The 20,709-nt window shown below is 46.4% G+C and overlaps 1 protein-coding gene across 1 annotated transcript in view; it reads left to right on the top strand.

The window, feature by feature from the left end:
* Window positions 1–19,783, top strand: part of LOC135034577 (protein kinase C delta type-like) — a 112,724-nt gene extending 92,941 nt beyond the window's left edge. The window contains exons 4-9 of the mRNA XM_063954271.1: window positions 7,238–7,329; window positions 8,699–8,761; window positions 9,508–9,646; window positions 11,644–11,799; window positions 17,506–17,627; window positions 18,556–19,783. Of these exons, the coding sequence (XP_063810341.1) occupies window positions 7,238–7,329; window positions 8,699–8,761; window positions 9,508–9,646; window positions 11,644–11,799; window positions 17,506–17,627; window positions 18,556–18,751 (768 nt within the window). The 3' untranslated portion in view covers window positions 18,752–19,783. The remainder of the gene's footprint in view (window positions 1–7,237; window positions 7,330–8,698; window positions 8,762–9,507; window positions 9,647–11,643; window positions 11,800–17,505; window positions 17,628–18,555) is intronic.
* The last annotated feature ends 926 nt before the right edge of the window (window positions 19,784–20,709 follow it).

Raw genomic sequence — 20,709 nt, 5'->3', positions numbered from 1 at the left:
TTTAGTCATGTCTTGTGTTTTTTTTCTTAATTTGCTGCCTTAATATGTTACTTTATACATATTCTTTTATGGCAAACAAAAATTTTAAAATTCATCCACTCACTTCTCATGAAAAACAGTTTAGCTGTGTTTTGCATGTTGTGCCAAATTTGTAAAAAAAAAAAAGCAAAGATGTAAGCAGTCACATCTGTAGCTTGAATCCTCTATTGGGCCGAGTATCACCAAATGATATTGTCGGCAGTAGTCATTCCGGGAGTGGACAACTGGGAGGCGGATTATCTCAGCCGTCTGAATTTTCATCCAGGAGAATGGGCATTAAATCCAGAAGTATTTCACATGCTGGTCCAGAAGTGGAGTTACCCGCAGGTGGACCTGATGGCATCTCGCCACAATCATCAAACGCCCTAGGTCGTGTCCAGAACGAGAGATCCAAAGGCAGTGGCGGTGGATGCTCTCACAATCGCGTGGCCATACAGTCTCGCGTATCTATTTCCACCGTTTCCGCTGCTCCCTCTGTGGCTAAAACGGATCAAAGGTTGGTTCTCGGATCTCCGCGGTCTACTCGCAGTCGGTCTTTGGCCGCTCCCACTACGTTCTGACCTGTTACAGCAGGGTCCGTTCCTTTTACCCGATTTAGCGCGGCCGCGTTTGACGGGGTGGCTGTTGAGACAGCCCTCTTAAGAAGAGAGGGCATTCCAGAATCGGGTATTCCAACCATGTTACGAGCTAGGAAGCCGGTTACGGCAGCTCATTATTACAGAATTTGGCGTGCCTAGGTTAGATAGAGGTCTGAGTTTATCCACACTAAAAGTGCGGATATCGGCGTTGTCCATTTATTTTCATAGTAGATTGGCCATATTGCCGTCGGTTCACACCTTTTATGCAGGGTGTCCTCAGAGTTCAGCCTCCATTCACTCTACCTACTGCGCCATAAGACTTGAATCTGGTTTTTAGATTTCTTAGTCTTTTTATTATGAACCCTTACAACAAGTGGATATTACATTTCTCACTTGGGAAAATAATGTTTCTTTTAGCCTTAGCGTCAGCAAGGTGTGTTTCAGATTGGGTGCTTTGTCGTGCAAACCACCGTATTTAGTGTTTCATGATGACAGAGCGGAATTCCGAGCGAATTCTGCTTTTCTACCAATCTTTTTCTACCAATCTTGTCATCTTTTCACATCAATCAACCAATAGTAGTTCCTATGTTAACAGGAGACTCTGGTAGGTTGGATGTGGTACGCGCATTACGCATTTATGTATCCCGAACGTCGACCGTTCGTAAGACGGATACGTTGTTTGCTCTCTATGATGCTGCCAAGATGGGTTGGCCAGCTTCTAGGCAGACCTTATCCAGTTGGATTAAAGTGACCATACGTCAGACTTACCTTCATGCTAGGTTACAGCCGCCTACATCGATAACAGCTCATTCCACACGTGCTGTGGGAACATCATGGTCAGCGAGTCGTGGAGCTTCTACGACACAGCTTTGCCGGGCGGCTACATGGTCTTCGGTGCACACGTTTGTGCACCTCTACAAGTTTGATACGTTTGCGGCATCAGCATCTAGCTTTGGCCGCCTAGTGTTACAGGTGCCAAACAGCTCTCCCGCCCGCGGGGGAAACTTTGGTACGTCCCAAGAGTACTCCAGTGACCCCTAGTGGATGAAAAAGAAAATAGGATTTTGGTACTTACCAGGTAAATCCTTTTCTTTAAATCCATAGGGGGCACTGGACGCCCACCCAGAGCAGTTTACCTGGTTTGGGGTAGGTTCAGTAGATCTTATGGTAACACACTTTCACCGACTGGTTCAGATTAACAAGTTATGGTGTCAACTGTTTAGTTCTCAGTAATGTTGGGTCAACTTTATTGTTGTCCGTTATGTTATATGTAATGCTCCATTGTCAACCTCTCTATCGCTCCTGTTCGGCTCAGTAAAAAACACTGAGGTACTCAGGGATATGGAGGGGAGGTATAGTTCCAAAATTAATTTATTCAGTGCCTACTTCCTGTGGAAGCCGTCCATATCCCAAGAGTACTCCAGTGCCCCCTATGGATTCAAAGAAAAGGATTTACCTGGTAAGTACCAAATTCCTATTTTTAAAAAAATTCAAGTTCAAGATGGAATCGCTCAGGGCGGTTATTGCAAGCCTGGAAGAGGGAGATTACATGGTATCTCTGGACATCAAGGATGCTTACCTGCATGTCCCCATTTACCATCCTCACCAGGAGTACCTCAGATTTGTGGTACAGGATTGTCATTACCAATTCCAGACGTTGCCGTTCGACCTGTCCACGGCACCGAGGGTATTTACCAAGGTAATGGCCGAAATGATGATTCTGGACACGGTCCAGAAAAAAGTGTTTCTCCCAGAGGAGAAAGCCGAGGAGCTGAAACCAAAACAGGTGTCGGTGCATCATTGCACGCGAATCCTGGGCAAGATGGTAGCTTCCTACGAAGCGATTCCATTCGGCAGTTTCCATGCCAGAACTTTTCAGTGGGACCTGTTGGACCAATGGTCCGGATCGCATCTTCAAATGCATCGGTTGATAACCCTGTCTCCAAGGACCAGGGTGTCTCTGCTGTGGTGGCTGCAGAGTGCTCATCTCAGAGAGGGCCGCAGATTCGGCATACAGGACTGGGTCCTGGTGACCACGAATGCCAGCCTTCGGGGCTGGGGGGCAGTCACTCAGGGAAGAAACTTCCAAGGACTTTGGTCGAGTCAGGAGACTTCCCTACACATAAATGTTCTGGAACTGAGGGCCATTTACAATGCCCTAAGTCAAGCAAAGCCCCTGCTTCAAAACCGGCCGGTTCTGATCCAGTCAGACAACATCACGGCGGTCGCCCATGTAAATCGACAGGGCGGCACGAGAAGCAGGGCGGCGATGGCAGAAGCCACAAGGATTCTCCGTTGGGCGGAAAATCACGTGTTAGCACTGTCAGCAGTGTTCATTCCGGGAGTAGACAACTGGGAAGCAGACTTCCTCAGCAGGCACGACCTCCACCCGGGAGAGTGGGGACTTCATCCAGAAGTCTTCCAACTGATTGTAAACCGTTGGGAAAGGCCACAGGTGGACATGATGGCGTCCCACTTAAACAAAAAGCTGGAAAAATATTGCGCCAGGTCAAGAGACCCTCAGGCGATAGCTGTGGACGCTCTAGTGACACCGTGGGTGTACCGGTCGGTTTATGTGCTCCCTCCTCTTCCTCTCATACCCAAGGTACTGAGGATAATAAGGAGAAGAGGCGTAAGAACTATACTCATTGTTCCGGATTGGCCAAGAAGAGCTTGGTACCCGGAACTTCAAGAAATTATCTCAGAGGACCCATGGCCTCTGCCGCTCAGACAGGACCTGCTGCTGCAGGGGCCCTGTCTGTTTCAAGACCGCGGCTGCGTTTGACGGCATGGCGGTTGAACGCTGGATCCTAAAAGAAAAGGGTATTCCGGAGGAAGTCATTACTACGCTTATTAAAGCTAGGTAAGATGTAACCGTACAACATTATCACCGCATATGGCGAAAATATGTTGCGTGGTGTGAGGCCAGGAAGGCCCCAACGGAGGAATTCCAGTTAGGCCGATTTCTGCACTTCCTACAGTCAGGGGTGACTATGGGCCTAAAATTGGGTTCCATTAAGGTCCAGATTTCGGCTCTGTCGATTTTCTTCCAAAAAGAACTGGCTTCACTGCCTGAAGTTCAGAAATTTGTCAAGGGAGTGCTGCATATTCAGCCTCCTTTTGTGCCCCCAGTGGCACCGTGGGACCTCAACGTGGTGTTGGGTTTCCTAAAGTCACATTGGTTTGAGCCACTCAAAACCGTGGATTTAAAATATCTCACGTGGAAAGTGGTCATGCTTTTGGCCTTGGCTTCGGCAAGGCGGGTGTCAGAATTGGCGGCTTTGTCATGTAAAAGCCCCTATTTGATTTTCCATATGGATAGGGCAGGTTTGAGGACTCGTCCCCAATTTCATCCTAAGGTGGTATCAGCTTTTCACTTGAACCAACCTATCGTGGTGCCTGCGGCTACTAGGGACTTGGAGGACTCCAAGTTACTGGACGTAGTCAGGGCCTTGAAAATTTATGTTTCCAGGACGGCTGGAGTCAGGAAGACTGACGCGCTATTTATCCTGTATGCACCAAACAAGATGGGTGCTCCTGCTTCAAAGCAGACTATTGCTCGCTGGATTTGTAGCACAAGTCAGCTTGCGCATTCTGTGGCTGGCCTGCCACAGCCTAAATCTGTAAAAGCCCATTCCACGAGGAAAGTGGGCTCTTCTTGGGCGGCTGCCCGAGGGGTCTCGGCTTTACAACTTTGCCGAGCTGCTACTTGGTCAGGGGCAAACACGTTTGCAAAATTCTACAAATTTGATACCCTGGCTGAGGAGGACCTTGAGTTCTCTCATTCGGTGCTGCAGAGTCATCCGCACTCTCCCGCCCGTTTGGGAGCTTTGGTATAATCCCCATGGTCCTTACGGAGTCCCCAGCATCCACTAGGACGTTAGAGAAAATAAGATTTTACTCACCGGTAAATCTATTTCTCGTAGTCCGTAGTGGATGCTGGGCGCCCGTCCCAAGTGCGGACTGTCTGCAATACTTGTATATAGTTATTGTTAACTAAAAGGGTTATTGTTGAGCCATCTGTTGAGAGGCTCTGTTATGTTCATACTGTTAACTGGGTATAATATCACGAGTTATACGGTGTGATTGGTGTGGCTGGTATGAGTCTTACCCGGGATTCAAAATCCTTTCCTTATTGTGTCAGCTCTTCCGGGCACAGTATCCTTACTGAAGTCTGGAGGAGGGTCATAGTGGTAGGAGCCAGTGCACACCAGGTAGTCCTAATTCTTTCTTAGCTGTGCCCAGTCTCCTGCGGAGCCGCTATTCCCCATGGTCCTTACGGAGTCCCCAGCATCCACTACGGACTACGAGAAATAGATTTACCGGTGAGTAAAATCTTATTTATGGACACTATCGCAAGATAAAATGTGAATAAAGTTGCAGTACTGTGTGGCGTAATTGGAATTGGGGTTACTATTGTGTGGCCATGCCCTTTCCCAGCAAGAAGATCCCCCTTTTTGGGCTGTGCGTCAAATGTGCGAACTGTTCCTATTTAAAATATAGGGGGTACAAGGACTGCTATGGGTGAGGGGTGATGGCGCTGGGAAAGAGGTGCAAGGTCAGAGGCAGAACCAGCGGTGGTGCTAGGGGGCACCAGCCAAAATCTTGCCTAGGGCATCATATTGGTTAGGGCCGGCTCTGTGTGTGGAGTTTGTACGTGATGTGTGTACTGCAATATTTTTCGACTTCGACACTACTCTCTGGTCCAGTGCACTGATTGAGGACTGAGATCCTCACACACAGCAAACTTGGTAGAAGAAGCTGCTACCACTGCGCACGTGCAGCAGCTCTGCTCTATCCCTTAAACTGCATGATGTGTGGCAGCTCTAGTAATCTCATTACATACTGTTGCTATTGTCATAATTTGAGCCACTTGCCAAGAGGAGGGGGGTTTACGGGCAACCAGTAACACCCCCCTGCGTTTGCCTATGGTATAAGGCACACTGATCCCTATGGCTACGTGCATTTTAAATAAGGTTTCTTGTGGCCACTTACAGTATATGGAACCTCTTGGAAAACACAATACACAAATCCTGAAAAAAAAAGTGCCTTTCCTTCAACAAGTAGACCTTAGTAACTTTGGGGCTCATTTACATTTGGATGTAAGTCATTTATATGACACGGCTCTCAGATGTAGCAGTACACGTCCACGCAGATAGCTGTTACTTTCACAATCTCCCTGACATGCTTTGTCAAAAGTAGGCAAGTGTGCTTGCAGCTATAGGGCTGAAACACACACGCCGGCTTTTCCCGTGCCAGTATTGTAATTAAAAGTGTGAAGGGTAGGGACCTTTCACACTGCACGGCCCCGGCCCGGCTGCCAGGTTGCAGCCGGAAATATCCACTGGAAGGTCCGGCTGCCGTGCCGGCGCCGTCCCGTCTTTGTAGGCAGTAGACCGCGTGTGTGAAGGGGAGCTTTCACACACGTTTTTTTTAAAAGCTGTGTCTAATGCTGCGCATGCGCACAGCATTACACATGGCTCAAAGCCGTTGTGTGTGAAAGACTCTGCCGGATGGCAAAAAGCCAGACAAACTTGTCCGGCTTTTTGCCATCCGGGGAAAACCGGCTAGTGTGTTATAGCCCATAGGGGCTCTGATAGGTGCCTGTTCTGGGATGCGGTCTCTAGGTCAACAGTAACTAGGTCGATCACTATTGGTCGACAGTAAGTAGGTCGACAGGGTTTCTAGGTCGACATGTTCTAGGTCAACAGGTCAAAAAAGGTCGACATGAGTTTTTCACATATTTTTTCTCTCTTTTTCTTTTCTTTTTTTTAACGATCCACGCAGACTAGGATTGGGAATAGTACCCTGTGCCAAATGCGCAGCGGTGGTAGCAGAGCGAGGCACCTTACCCGAAGCATGGCGAACAAAGCGAGCCATGTGAGGGGACATGGTGCACTAATTGGGGTTCCCGGTCACTGTACAGAGAAAACAACACAACTTTTTTTTTTTTAAACTCATGTTGACCTTTTGACCTAGACCCTGTCGACCTAGCATACCTGTCGACCTAGTTACTGTTGACCAATAGTGGTCGACCTAGACACTGTCGACCTTCCATACCACACCCCCTGTTCTAGTGATGTGTAATAGTATAGAGATCACTAATACGATCTCTTTACTTACATGTTGTAGGGCCGGACACGCAGCTCTATATGTGTGGTCTGCTGACTGCACATGTGTGAGCAGGGAGTGTCAGGGAGGGATTATATAGATCCCGCTCCCAGTATCTTTTGAGGAATATAGCCCATAGGCTATAAAGGATAACCTACTGGGGCCAAGATGGTGTTACCTACCGGGGCCAAGATGGTGTTACCTACCGGGGCCAAGATGGTGTTACCTACCGGGGCCAAGATGGTGTTACCTACCGGGGCCAAGATGGTGTTACCTACCGGGGCCAAGATGGTGTTACCTACCGAGGCCAAGATGGTGTTACCTACCGAGGCCAAACAATGTCATGCTTTACATTCTGGCACTTGGTAAATTTGGCATTGAAGCAATCGCCACAGAAATCTATGGAGGCGGCTTTTGCAATTGAAAACTGGGAATCACAGTGAGTTATGTGCTGTCTGTAGATGCCAATGATTAGAAACATTAATATATCATAATATGTCTTCTAACAGGAGCTCCTCTTCCTGGGAATGGAGTATGCCAATGGAGGAGGCCTTTATGACCTATTGGAAAGAACTGGTGCCTTGGACCTAAACACAGCAACGTAAGAGCTGAAAGGAGACTGAGTGGATGAGTGTCTGGCCACAGAATACATTCAGGGTTATAGGGATTGGTGGATGGAGGCATTGTATTAATATAATATATGTAATATGTAAAAGTCAGACATGTAATGATGGATTCTGGATCAGCATTGGCTGAATGACATTCATATGGTGGCCCATACACCTCACATTTTTGTCATGGTCATGCATGAAAGCCTCCACTGGTATTGGTGTGTGCCCTAATATCCTCATGTCAGCATTACATCTCTGCACTGACTGGTACAAAGGCCTGTTCTGCCTTCTTTTGTCACACACAACCAGGTGACATCTGAATGGGGATCAGGTCTGAAGATCGACACTGTCTAGGTCGACAATGTTTAGGTCGACAGGGTTGGAAGGTTGACAGGGTTTCTAGGTCGACATGTGCTAGGTCGACAGGTCAAAAGGTCGACATGAGTTTTTTTTTGTTTTTTCTTTTTAATCTTTTTTTTAACTTTTTCATACTTAACGATCCACATGGACTACGATTTAAAATGGTAATCTGTGCCGAGCGAAGCGGTAGCGGAGCGAGGTACTTTGCCCGAAGCATGGTGAGGGAAGCGAGCCATGCGAGTGGACATGGTGCACTAATTGAGGTTCCCGGGCACTCTACGAAGAAAACGACATAAAACCCCAAAAAACCTTCATGTCGACCTTTTGACCTGTCGACCTAGCACATGTCGACCTAGAAACCCTGTTGATCTTCCAACCCTGTCGACCTAATGACTGTCAACCTATAGTGGTCGACCTAAACATTGTAGACCTAGACACTGTCGATCTGATGATCCACATCCATCTGAATGTGGGATCTCCCATAAGACAGGGGCCCATGTATCAAACAATATTTGTGGCTGTGTCCGTGAAAACACTCATTTTCTGGGGCTAGCCACAAATATTATGTACCCCAGCAATGTAAGAAGGAGGGATCGCAGCAGGTATCTCCCCGGAAGTGGCCGCTGTGTGATCTTAGCTGACCGCACATGCGCAGGAGCACCGGCAGCCATCACAGCAGATGGCAGGCATGAGATCCTTTCGGAGCCCTTGTCCCTGCAGGTGCTGATTGATACATCAGCTCGTTGTGATCGCATATTGCAATGTGATCCTGGGAAGTAAGATCCCGCTCAGATCACATTGAATATGCAATCTATGATAAATGGCCCCCAGTGTGCTATACCGTCCTGAGCAGTAGGGGAGAGGTGTTATCAGTGTGTTATGTATTTATGTAGTGAGTTGTACATCCCAGTGTCACATGGTGCAGGTGTAATTCTGTGTGTAGCCTCTTTCTGAGCCTGTTACCTATGGTTACAGCGGTTTCCTTTCTTTCTCTCCCAGTTTCTATGCAGCGGAGATTGTGTGTGGACTGGAACATCTGCATTCCAAGGGCTACATCCATCGGTAAGTACATCTGTCCTCTCATTGTAGTAGATCATTGTTTCCTGTCTCAGTTCTGACACTATTATTATATGTCTTTGTACACTTGTGTCTTATTTACAATGATGAGTGCAGGAGACTGACCATACACAGATAGGGCCTGATGCTGGGTTGTATGGAAATCACCCTGAGCTGCGTGCATGGAAGACGTGTATATTCTCCATATGCAGAGCTGTAGGTGTCTTGCTGTTTGCCCGCCTCCTATGTGTATGATTGGTTTACTTCTAGTCACTGCTATCAGTGCACACTTGTACCTACCCTATACTAGGTGTAATAGATATACCTGGTCACAGCCATATTTACTCTTACACCTAGAATAGCCGCAGTGATACACCCTCCCTGAGCTTGGTCTATGTGAGACATACCTCCCAACATCGTCACTGTCCAAGTAGGGACACTGCTGCGCGCCAAAGGCACATACCCATGAAAAGGGGCAGTAGTCTCGTGAAAAGGGGGTGTGGCTTTGTGGGAATGCCCACGATTGCGAGCCACGAGCCCATTTTCGCCACTATGGGGGCATACCCAGTGCTCTGTGAGCTGCAGGCCATGCCCCCAGCCTCTCTGTTTCCTGTGAATAGACGCTGTGCACATTGATTAGGGGAAAACCCTTTGAAGTGTTTAATTGCATATTGAAAGATGAATTGTAAGTTATGTCACGTGCTGGTCCATCTCAGCAGCTTGTTTTACTTAGAGAATGTTCCTTTTTACAGAGACATCAAACCAGAGAATATTCTCATCCATGGAGACGGCCATGTTAAGATTGCAGATTTAGGCCTTGCATTAAACAACATGCATGAAGGAGACGTCGCCACTGAATATGCAGGAACACCAGGCTATATTGCCCCCGAGGTGAGTTATAAAGGATATTAGTGGATTTCTCATATATAGGACTAAATGTAATTGCCTCCCGAGTTGAGGGGGTTATTCAGATTTGTTACCAAATCAAAAAAACACACTAATGGGCAAAACCATGTTACACTGCAGGTGGGGCAGATGTAACATGTGCAGAGAAATTTAGATTTGGGTGGGTTATATTGTTTCTGTGCGGGGTAAATACTGGCTGCTTTATTTTTACACTGCAATCTCAATTTCAGTTTGAACACACTCCACCCAAATCTAACTCTCTCTGCACATGTTACCTCTGCCCCACCTGCAGTGCAACATGGTTTTGCCCATTAGTGTGAGTCTGCCCGATTTTTAAACCAACAATCATTTTAGAGGCAAAACCAAGTTGGTTTTACCATGTAAATTATTGATGCTTTAAAAAATCGGCAGACATGCACAAAGGGCCTAATTCAGACTTCATTGCAGCAACAAATTTGTTAGCAGTTGGGCAAAACCATGGGGGTAATTCTGAGTTGATCGCAGCAGCAAGTTTGTTAGCAATTGGGCAAAACCATGTGCACTGCAAGGGGGGCAGATATAACATTTGCAGAGAGAGTTAGATTTGGGTGGGTTATATTGTTTCTGTGCAGTATTACGGTACAGTAGCCTCTGGCAATGTGGATCTCCGGGAACATATTGCCCGTGCCCTGTTCCCAGAGACTTTTCTACTGCACATGCGCATATCTCTGGAAAAATGATGCAGTGGGGATTTGTGCTGCGACTGCAGCACCGACGCGGTACATCAGAGAGGTAAGTATTTAAACATGGGTGCAAGCTATGAATATGTCAGTGGTTGCTGTCTATTTTTTATCTATTGATAAACCTAGAGAAAGGGAGGCAGAGAGTGTCAGATCTCCACTTTTTGGTTTTCAAGAGACCAGGAAATGATGTTATAACATTTGAGGGCTTATTGGTCAGGCCCTTTAGTCCCAGTAGTCACGCGGAAACAGGGCTAAATGCCACAAATTTAAGCAAAAAGGCTATTAAGTCTCTGTGATATCTCCAGCATTCCTATAGGTAATAGCGCACACTGCAGTCCCCCTACAATGTGCAGGAATGTAATTGTTGTGCTATTTATCAAGCTCAGAAAAGTAAATGTTTTGGGAGTTTGACAGTGTTAGTAAATGCCATCTTCATATGGTGTTAGCTCTGTTATCAATTGAAAGAGGATTCAGAGTGTGTAGAATGATCCCCTTGGTTGTAAATGTTTGAGTAAAGCTGGTACCACTAAGGGTTACTGCTATCATCCCCACCAACATGTAGGAGGAGGGATCTTCAGGATCTGGGCGCACTATTGCACATGCTTGGTCTGCTGACTGTGCCAGGACAAGTGGAGTGTGCCAGTATCGGAGATATCTGCTGCGGCCTCCCATCTTTGCTCACAAACGCAGCTCATATAGGTTTCTAATTTGTACTGATCCATAGGTTTATGATTTATAGGTATCCATAGGATCCCTCTCCAGTTACTCTTGATATGGCATGAGATATGGAGCCAAGGAGCTTGGTAAATTCAGCAAAACACCAGTCCCTATAGAAACTTATGGGGCTGCTATTGTGAGTGATAACAGGGAACCACAGCAGGCACTGTATCTCCAATATCTGCTGTGCTCCCCTGCACATATATTATTAGAATACTTATTACTTACAGGTACCTCATGACAACATGTGTTTTGGGGGGATTTCCCGAAAATATTTATTGATAAATAGGTCCCATAAACTGATAAAATCAGTAAATAAAATATATTACTTTTTATGTTTATAACATTTACCAGTATAATTATTCTAATCAGTTATGCGTTACATGTATGTATTATTTCCTTTGATACATGTGAATTCCCCAATGAAAAATTGCTCTTACACCAATGTATGTGAGTTAGTACAGTGTATACTGTTCAGACTTATATTAACATTATTGTGAATAAACCTATAGCATATAGTAAATTATGTCATTCTATTGGCAGATGGAAGATTTCCTCGGGTATAACACCTCGGCAGACTGGTTCTCATTTGGAGTTGACCTATTCCAAATGCTGACCGGACAATCCCCGGAAGATAGCAGGCTAGTTGACATACAGGACTTTTCATTAGACCCTGATGCTGAAAACATCATTGAAAAGGTGAGTGTGAGTAAGTGCTGAGTATGCAGCTCAGGTTGCCAGATCACTCTTTGACTTTGTTGCAGGATTGAAAACAGAGAGTTATAGTAAAAGGAGTGCATTCAGTGGAGGGAAATGTTACCAGTGTAGTACCCTAGAGATCTGTACTTGGACCAGTGCATTTTAATCTTTATTGGTGACATTGCTAATGGCATTGAAGGGAAAGTATGCTTTTTTTGTAGATGACACAAAGGTATGCAACAGGTTAGACACACCAGGAGTGGTAAAACAAATGATTGAGGATCTCGGTAGACTGGAGGATTGGTCAAGAGCGTGGAAATTACAGTGTAATGCCAAAAAATGCTAAATCATACACTTGGGTCTCAAAAGTCCAAAAGCTATATATAGTATTAATGGCACTATACTGGAAACTACTGAGGAGGAAATGGATCTAGGAGTCACTATTTCAGGTGACTTAAAGGCAGGTAAGCAATGTAACAAAGCAATGAGGAAGGATAGTGTATAGGGAGAGGAATCAGCAGCAGAAAGAAAGAATAATGCCACTGTATAGGTCATTAGTAAGGCCTCATCTAGAATACTGTGTTCTATTCTGGAGGCCATATCTTCAGAAGTATATTAATACATTAGAGACTGTACAAAGAAGGGCAACTAAAATCAGGGGCACATGCAGGATTTTTGAAGGAGGGTTTCCAAAGAGGGGGTGGAGCCAAGCATAAGAGGGTGGAGACTGAGGTAGTATGCACTCTTTAACCTGCTGCTTCCAACAGTAATGTGATATGCAATATAGAAATGGTGGCACTCGTGGACTCTTCGTCACCCAGAAATGAAGACTCACAGACGCCCGCAGGCTACTCCAAAATTTTGCTTTATAACAACCTTTGTCAGGGTATCCCTGCTAAATGTTGGTATAAAAAAAAATGTCGGAGTAGCCTGTGGGTGCCTGTGAGTCTTCATTTGTGGGTGCCGCGATCTGCCACCATTTCTATACTGCATATCACATTACTGTTGGAGGGCAAAAAAATACCTTTGTGTTAACCTGATGAAGGGAAACATGTCCCTGAAACATTGATGTGATGTAGTGAATACACTCTATTTCTTCACATAAAGAGCCTCTGAGTGCCGCCTCGTTTTTGCAAGATATGTGTGAGGATGCAACACCCTAGGGGAGGGCACCGGAGCAAGTGAGCCCTGGGAGGCTACCAGAGTGCCGGCAAATTGGTGTGGATTGGATTTGTATATATAATACAAACTAGTCCAACAAGCAGTGGCACTCGGAGACAATAATATCAGAAGGTGCAAAAAAAACTTGTTTAATTCATCACAAAAGTCAGAGCCAACGTTTTTGGGCAGTATTGCCCCTTTATCAAGGTGAGACTATATATAACAACAACAAAGTGAAACAAAGGTTTCACTATCTCAGTCTCACTCAAAAAAGTCCGTATTTCGGAATATTTGGATATGGGATACTATATATATATATATATATATATATATATATATATATATATATATATATATATATATATATATATATATATATATATATATATATATATATATATATATATATATATATATATATATATATTAGTATCCCATATCCAAATATTCCGAAATACGGACTTTTTTGAGTGAGAGTGAGATAGTGAAACCTTTGTTTTTTGATGGCTCAGTGTACACAAACTTTGTTTAATACTCAAAGTTATTAAAAATATTGTATTAAATGAACTTCAGACTGTGTGTATAAGGTGTATATGACACATAAATGAATTCTGTGAATGTACACACACTTTGTTTACTGCACAAAGTTATAAAAAATATTGGCTAAAATGACCTTCAGGCTGTGTGTATAAGGTGTATATGATACATAAATGTATTCTGTGCTTAGATTTAGGTCCCATCACCATGATATCTCTCTATGGTATGCAATTATTCCAAACTACAGAAAAATCCCATATCCAAAATTCCTCTGGTCCCAAGCATTTTGGATAAGGGAGACTCAACCTGTATAATTACATACACAATTTATAGCCTCTGTGGGATCCTTAAACCTGCCCTACAATATCCACACTAAGTAGCCCCTCACTTTTACACTGTTATGCCAGAAGCCAGTACATACACTTCTATGTACAGTATTACATCAGCCATTATAATTGATTAAATACAAACTACCCACCCCCTTCCCCCTGCCACACACCACGCATACTCAGTGCCGTAACTAGGTAGGTGCGCTGTGTGCCTTGCACACAGCGCAGGCTGACCTGGGGCGCAATCAGCCGGCCTCACAATCTACTCTCATGAGCTGTACTGCTAGCTCCGCCTCCCCCCGCCCCAAAGCCGGAGCTAGCAGTACAGCTCATGAAGCCGCGAGTAATGCCCGCCCCCCGCCTCCGCGATGATCTCCGCCTCCTCCCCCAGCCAAGCCCAGTGCAGCTGGAACGCTCAAGCAGCGGCGGATTGCTACGCCGGGTTGGTTTGCAGGTATGCTGAGCTCTGATATCTCCATGGTGGCTGTGCTATCCCTCCCCCACCTCCCCCTCAATGCTGGCCCGATTCTTCTATGTACCGCTGCCACACTGGAGCCGCGGCTATGAGAAGTTGCTGGATGCCATAACCCATACGCAGCCAGCGCAGTGAGAGGCCGCCAGCCCGGATATGTGTGATGCCGGGCCTCTCACTGCGCTGGCTGCGTATGGGTTATGGCATCCAGCAACTTCTCATAGCCATGGCTCCAGCGAGTATCAGCTGCGGAAATGATGGCCGAGGACCAGCAGCTCTATACCTGCTGCTGACCTCAGCTCGTCCAGACGCAAGCAGGATCCTTGTAAGCGGGAGGGGGACTGGCCGCCATTGCTGGTGGGAGGATGCCCCTCTATTACTACCCTAGCTCTCTCCAACCCCACACTGACACACAGTCCCTATACACACACAGACACACACACACTGACAGACACACAGCCCCCTATATACACACTGACACACACTAACACACAGTCCCTATACACACACTGACACACACACACACACACACACACTAACACAGTCCCTATACACACACTGACACACTCACACTGACACACAGTCCCGATACACACACTGAGAGACACACACACACTGACACACAGCCCCCTGCACCCAGCCTCTCACTAGCATCTCACCCACTGCCCCCTGTACCCTGCACCTCACACACACTGCCCCCTGTATCCAGCACCACACACACTGCTCCATTTACCCTGCACCTCCCACACATTGCCCCCTGTACCCTGCACCAGTGACGTAACTAGATAGGTGCGCTGCCTGCCGTAACGTGTAAAAGGGGGACTCTGCCTGCCGTAACGTGTAAAAGGTGGATGCTGTCTGCCGTAACGTGTGTAAAAAGGGGACGCTGTCTGCCGTAATGTGTAAAAAAGGTGACGCTGTCTGCCGTAATGTGTGAAAAGGGGACGCTGTCTGCAGTAATGTGTAAAAAGGGGAATCTGTCCACCGTAATGTGAAAAAGGGGCACTACCTGGTGGTGTAGTGGCGCATACTGTGCGGCGTAATTTGAATAATGGAGACTACTGTGCACCATTGTATGAATTGGTATTATTTTGTGGCCACACCACTTTCCCGCGAAGCCACGCCCTATATATTTTTGGGCGCGCCTACGGCGCGCACTGCCGCCGGTCTACGTTAAGGGGGGGGCGCCAATGCCGTTTCTTGCACACAGCGCTAAAATGTCTAGTTACGGCACTGCGCATACTACACAGATACTTGATGCTGGTGCCGTCATTACCAATGCCTGCAGCTACCGGGACTCGAGGTAGAGAGAAATACCAGGGAGGAGCTGTGCCGCACTACTGCTGCAGCTCCCCCTAAAGTACAAATTCAGCAAGCTCGCAGCTCAGCAGCCTTCTCTTTGAATATGAGAAGGCTGCTTCAGCGTCACCAGTTTGATGACGGCTCCTCAATCTCTCCCTCCCTCAAAAAAAATCGGTCACCTACGGCAATAGATTGGTGGCAGGGGGAATTTCCAGGTACTTGGAAACCCCCCCTGCGTGCGCTGGTGAAAATGGTGCATGGCCTAAATCACAGAACAAAACCAGAAACACTAAAATATCTCAATATATATAGTATGAAGCAGAGAAGGCAAATGGGGGACATGATAGAAACTTTCAAATATATCAAGGGTTTTAACAAAGTCCAGGAGGGAAGCTTTCTTCAAATGAAGAGACGCATTAGAACAAGAGGACATACACTGAGACTGGAGGGAGGAGGGTTCAGGGGAAATTTGAGAAAAAATTACTTCACAGAAAGAGTAGTGGACAAGTGGAAAAGCCACCCATCAGAGGTGGTAGAGGCTAAGAAAGTAGAGCAATTTAAGCATGAATGGGATAGGCATAAGTATATCCTTACAAAGAAATGAGGATCAAATAAGGTTTGAGGTAAAAATATGGTAAAATAGGGGCAGACTAGATGGGCCAAGTGATTCTTATCTGCCAACACATTCTGTGTTTCCCAGTATTGATACGTTGGGCAGCATTGCATCCACCACAGCAATGGAGGGATCGCAGCAGGTATCGGATACTTGCAGCGATCCCTCCTTCATACATTTCAGGGATACATAGTATTTGCGGCTAGCTCTCGGAAACCGGTGTTTTTGGTGACATAGCCGTAAATACTGTTTGATAAATGGGCCTCTTAGTCTATAATCTCAATGAAGAAGTAATTACCCTTGGAAAAGCTTCTGTATTGGTCTTACAGGTTCCCAAGGAAAGGTTTTAATACTTTTCAGTGTCCTGCATCAATGTTCAGAGACAATTTCCAATTTCTACATAAGGTGCAAGTTACACTTCTCTGCCCTGGGTGTATGTCTTAAGGTCCATACACACTTAACGATAAAATGAGCGACGTCGCTCATTTTCCCCCTCCTTGAGCGACGTCGCTCATTTTATCATCAAGTGTGTATGCCGCCAGCGACGACCGATGCGCGGCCCCGCGGGTCGGCAACGATCGTCGCTGTCGGTAGGGCATGCATGAAGGATGTGGACTGTCGTCCACGACCTTCATGCAGGGCTGGCGGGGGTGTGACGTCACTGAGCGATATGAGCGGTCATATCGCTCAGTGCGTACAGGCGGCCGCCGACCGGCCAGCCCGGGAGGGGGAAACGTTAGACGATGTCGCTCACAGAGCGACATCGTCTAATGTGTATGGGCCTTTACTCCTGTTACTCTGATCCCCCCCCCCCCTGAAGGTCAGGCATGGAGCATTTCCTATCTGATACCCAGTAAGAGCAGAGGGGGAGGGGCAGAGGGAATTGGCCTTGTCTGATTTTTTTTTTACTTATCTCCACATTTACTGATGGGAGCCCTGGTACTGCTATGTGTGTTATGCATTATGTATGGAGGTAACCCCAGCGCAGACACGCAGCATGTATATTTCATACCTGTGCCATGTATTAAATGACTGACCTGAGAACCCAACATACATCATTTCAAACACAGATATCATATACACATTTCTTTTGAAGTCTAAAAAAATGTTTCAGTGCAAATGGCCTGTTACCTATCACACATTTATTCTTGAATATGATGTGGCAAAAGCCTGACTGTCACTTGTTTGATGCTGCAAGTAAATAATATCTAATGAATGTCTAGCTATATATGGGTCACAATTTCATTTGCAGCTCAGCTGTTAAATAATGATGGTCTTGTTGCTCTTTTCAGCTCCTGTGTGAAGATCCTGATAAGCGTCTGGGTGTGGATGGTGTAATTAGAGACCATCCCTTCTTCTGGAGTATGGATTGGGAGAGGCCCGCAAGATACCACCCCCATTCATACCCAGCAAAGTAAGTGCACTGTTATACCCCTTTACACTGCCTGAGGCGGGTCGCACACGGTAGCCTGACACAGGTGCTTCCTGCATGTGACCTGCCTCAGGCCCCTCGCCGCCACTGTCCCCAACCTGGCATATTGCCGGGTTGGTAACATCAGCAGTGACGCGGCGGGGGGCTGCACTTAGAGATTACATGATCTCCAAACGCTGCCTGTCCACACAGAGTGAACGGGAAACGGGTCACATTGACCCGGCTTCCCGTTCACACAGCACAGTGAGTCGCTACCCGAGTTGGAATACCAGGTAGCTTGGCCCAGTTTATTCCAACTAGGCCCTTTCAGGCCGCACAGCAACATGGGTTATGCGCACTCATGTGCAATAACCCGTGTTAAAAGCTGGCGGTGTAAGAGTCTTGTACTGTGTGTGTCTGTGGTGTGTATGTATAAAGCTGCCATGGCTCATTTCTTACTGACATTTTTTTGTAGTCAGTATATAAATTGCAGTCAGATGATAATTGGTAAAGGCGAATGTGAATTCCCCTGATATCAATATAATATTATTATATACTTGTATTGTCTGACAGGGTTGGGGGCTGGTGGTGGGGATTCCAGCGGTCAGCATACAGACCCCAGGATCCTGGCTGCATAATACCTGCAGGGGGGGAGGTGGGGGCAACAAAGCCCCTTGCGGGCTTGGGGCTTGCTGTGCTCACCACAGGTTCTGTTCCCACTCTATGGGTGTCGTGGACATCCACGAGTGGGATAGTCCCTGTTAGTCGGCATACCAACTGTAGGGCTTTTGGTCGCTCAGGATCCCGGCATTGGCATGGTGACCACCGGGATCCCGAGTTCCGGTCACATGACTGAATCCCATCTGACATATATGGCGTTCTCTCTCCCTGCTTAGATAAAATACATGTCTCTTATTTCTTCTCTCTGCAGCCACCTAAGAAGTCGCTTCCACACCTGGCGTTCTCAGATCTTCTGTCAGCTACACCATCAGCCTGTGAGTCACCAATTAGTTCCGTCCACCAGGAACTCTTCCGGGGATTCTCATTTGAGACCAGGATATAGCTGTCCTGCTGCAGATTACATTGGGGACCCCTTCATGAGCTCTGCTGCACTTGATATGGCATAACATCACCCATCCATTCTCTGAGGCCCTTGTAACCAGTAACTATATCATCTGACGTTTCCTCAATGAAGATAAGATCTTTAAACATCCTTGCCATAATAACATCATTTATTTAAATGTACACTGCAGTGAGCTTCTGAGCCTCTATGTCCCAAGCTCCAGTATCCATCAGAGGATGATAGAGAAGTAAGATCTAAGGAGTGTGATTGGCCGGCTATGGGGAAGGTGGAGGCCGGACTTTTTTTTCTCTATCATCCTCCCACAAAGGAGAGGGATATAATAAGTCATCCAACTATTATAACATAATTTATGTAAATTTACACTCTGCGTGAGCTTGTGAGCCTCTAAATCCAAAGCTCCAATATCCTACTCCTCTTATACTGTATATCATGTAATGGCTGCGCTCCTCTGTAAATTTGTCACACGCCACTACCATTTCCAGTATTCCACCTACTGGTTCTGAGCTCTCTTATCCCTATTGTATTCTAGACCTAATTACTCCTGTCTTGTCCTCGATCACAGACTCCAGTGTTTACTTCTTTGGATCTCCCCGTTTTTCCCTGGCACTATAGTACCACCCTCTTTCTCTTGTTTTCTGTCTTTGAGCAGCTCCTCTCTTCTTTGAGTCTTTCGTTCTATCGGCATTGACTCGGGTCACTCAGTCAAAGGTTAAGCTCATACTACCACCAGTGGCGTAAGTCCTGATGGCATCCCAGTACCGGTAGGCACATAAAGCCTTATGGGAAAAGCGGCTATTATAGGCAAGAAGACCTACTGGTGAGTTCTACGAGTCTTAACCCAGGGTGTACAAGGGTCACTGTCCAGAAGATCTTCAGGGGCAACAAACCCTTCTGAGAGAAGATTCTTCAGTTGTAACAAAATTTTGTATACAAATGAATTTTAACTTATATACCTGTATATTTATTACAGCTCTGCCTATTATTACAGAGTAAATATATAAATTGCAGATTTTTTTCTCAGAAATTTTTTAATTAAAACACTACATGTCATACAATAAAGACATTGTAAATACAACTTTTTCAGTGTACAGTCTCTTCATTGTTGGGAGATAAGATAAAATATTTTAAAAAAAGAAGACAATATGCAAATATAACGTGTGGTCGCGGATAGAGTGTATTTAACATAGAATTTCAATATCTGGCAATGAAAAGATCCAATTTAAATAATCACCAAGACAAATTTAAAAACCGTGTTTTACCATGACTTGAAGATATCTAAATATTGCTGTAGTATGGGGGGGTCATTCCGACCCGATCGCACGCTGCACTTCTTCGCAGCCCTGCGATCGGGTCGGAACTGTGCATGCGCCGGCAAATGGCAGTCATTGTTGCCTAGCGATCGCCTCTGAGACAGAGGCGGTCGCTAGGCGGGAGGGGGCTGAATGGCGGCGTTTACCCACCGTTTAGGGGGAGCGGGCCAGCCAACGCAGGCATGGCCGGACCGTTCGGGGGGCGGGCCGCTGCGGCCAGCGGGAGCGACGAGTAAATCCCGGCCAGCCGCAGGAGCTGCGCTGGCCGGGAGTTACTCCTCAAATACAAAGGCATTTTTGTATTTGTGTGGGGGGGCCGGCACTGACATGCGGGGCGGACTAGCACTGTGCTGGGCGTCCCCCCGCATGTCTGAGTTAAGGATCGTAGCTGTGCTAAACTTAGCACAGCTACGATCAACTCGGAATGACCCCCATTGTCTTGCAGGCTGCCGCACTGACCACTAAAATAAGTTGTCTACATCCTCTGCTGAGTCTCATTGAGGGTGGAAACATGCCAAATATTGCCCATTCTGCTGTGAAGGGAACATAGGTAAGTAATGATGCTTCAGCATATTGTTTAACTTGCAAGCAGAATCTCCTAATGGGCATGACTAAAGACATGAATAAAGATCTGCATTGGATTCCCCACATCTATGGCAGGCATGGGTAAGAGATCTTCCCATGAGGAAAC

Source organism: Pseudophryne corroboree, chromosome 2, assembly GCF_028390025.1.
Source record: "Pseudophryne corroboree isolate aPseCor3 chromosome 2, aPseCor3.hap2, whole genome shotgun sequence".
NCBI classification, from domain to species: domain Eukaryota; kingdom Metazoa; phylum Chordata; class Amphibia; order Anura; family Myobatrachidae; genus Pseudophryne; species Pseudophryne corroboree.
Note: the sequence above shows the minus strand (reverse complement) of the source record. Positions and strands in the feature narration are given on the sequence as shown.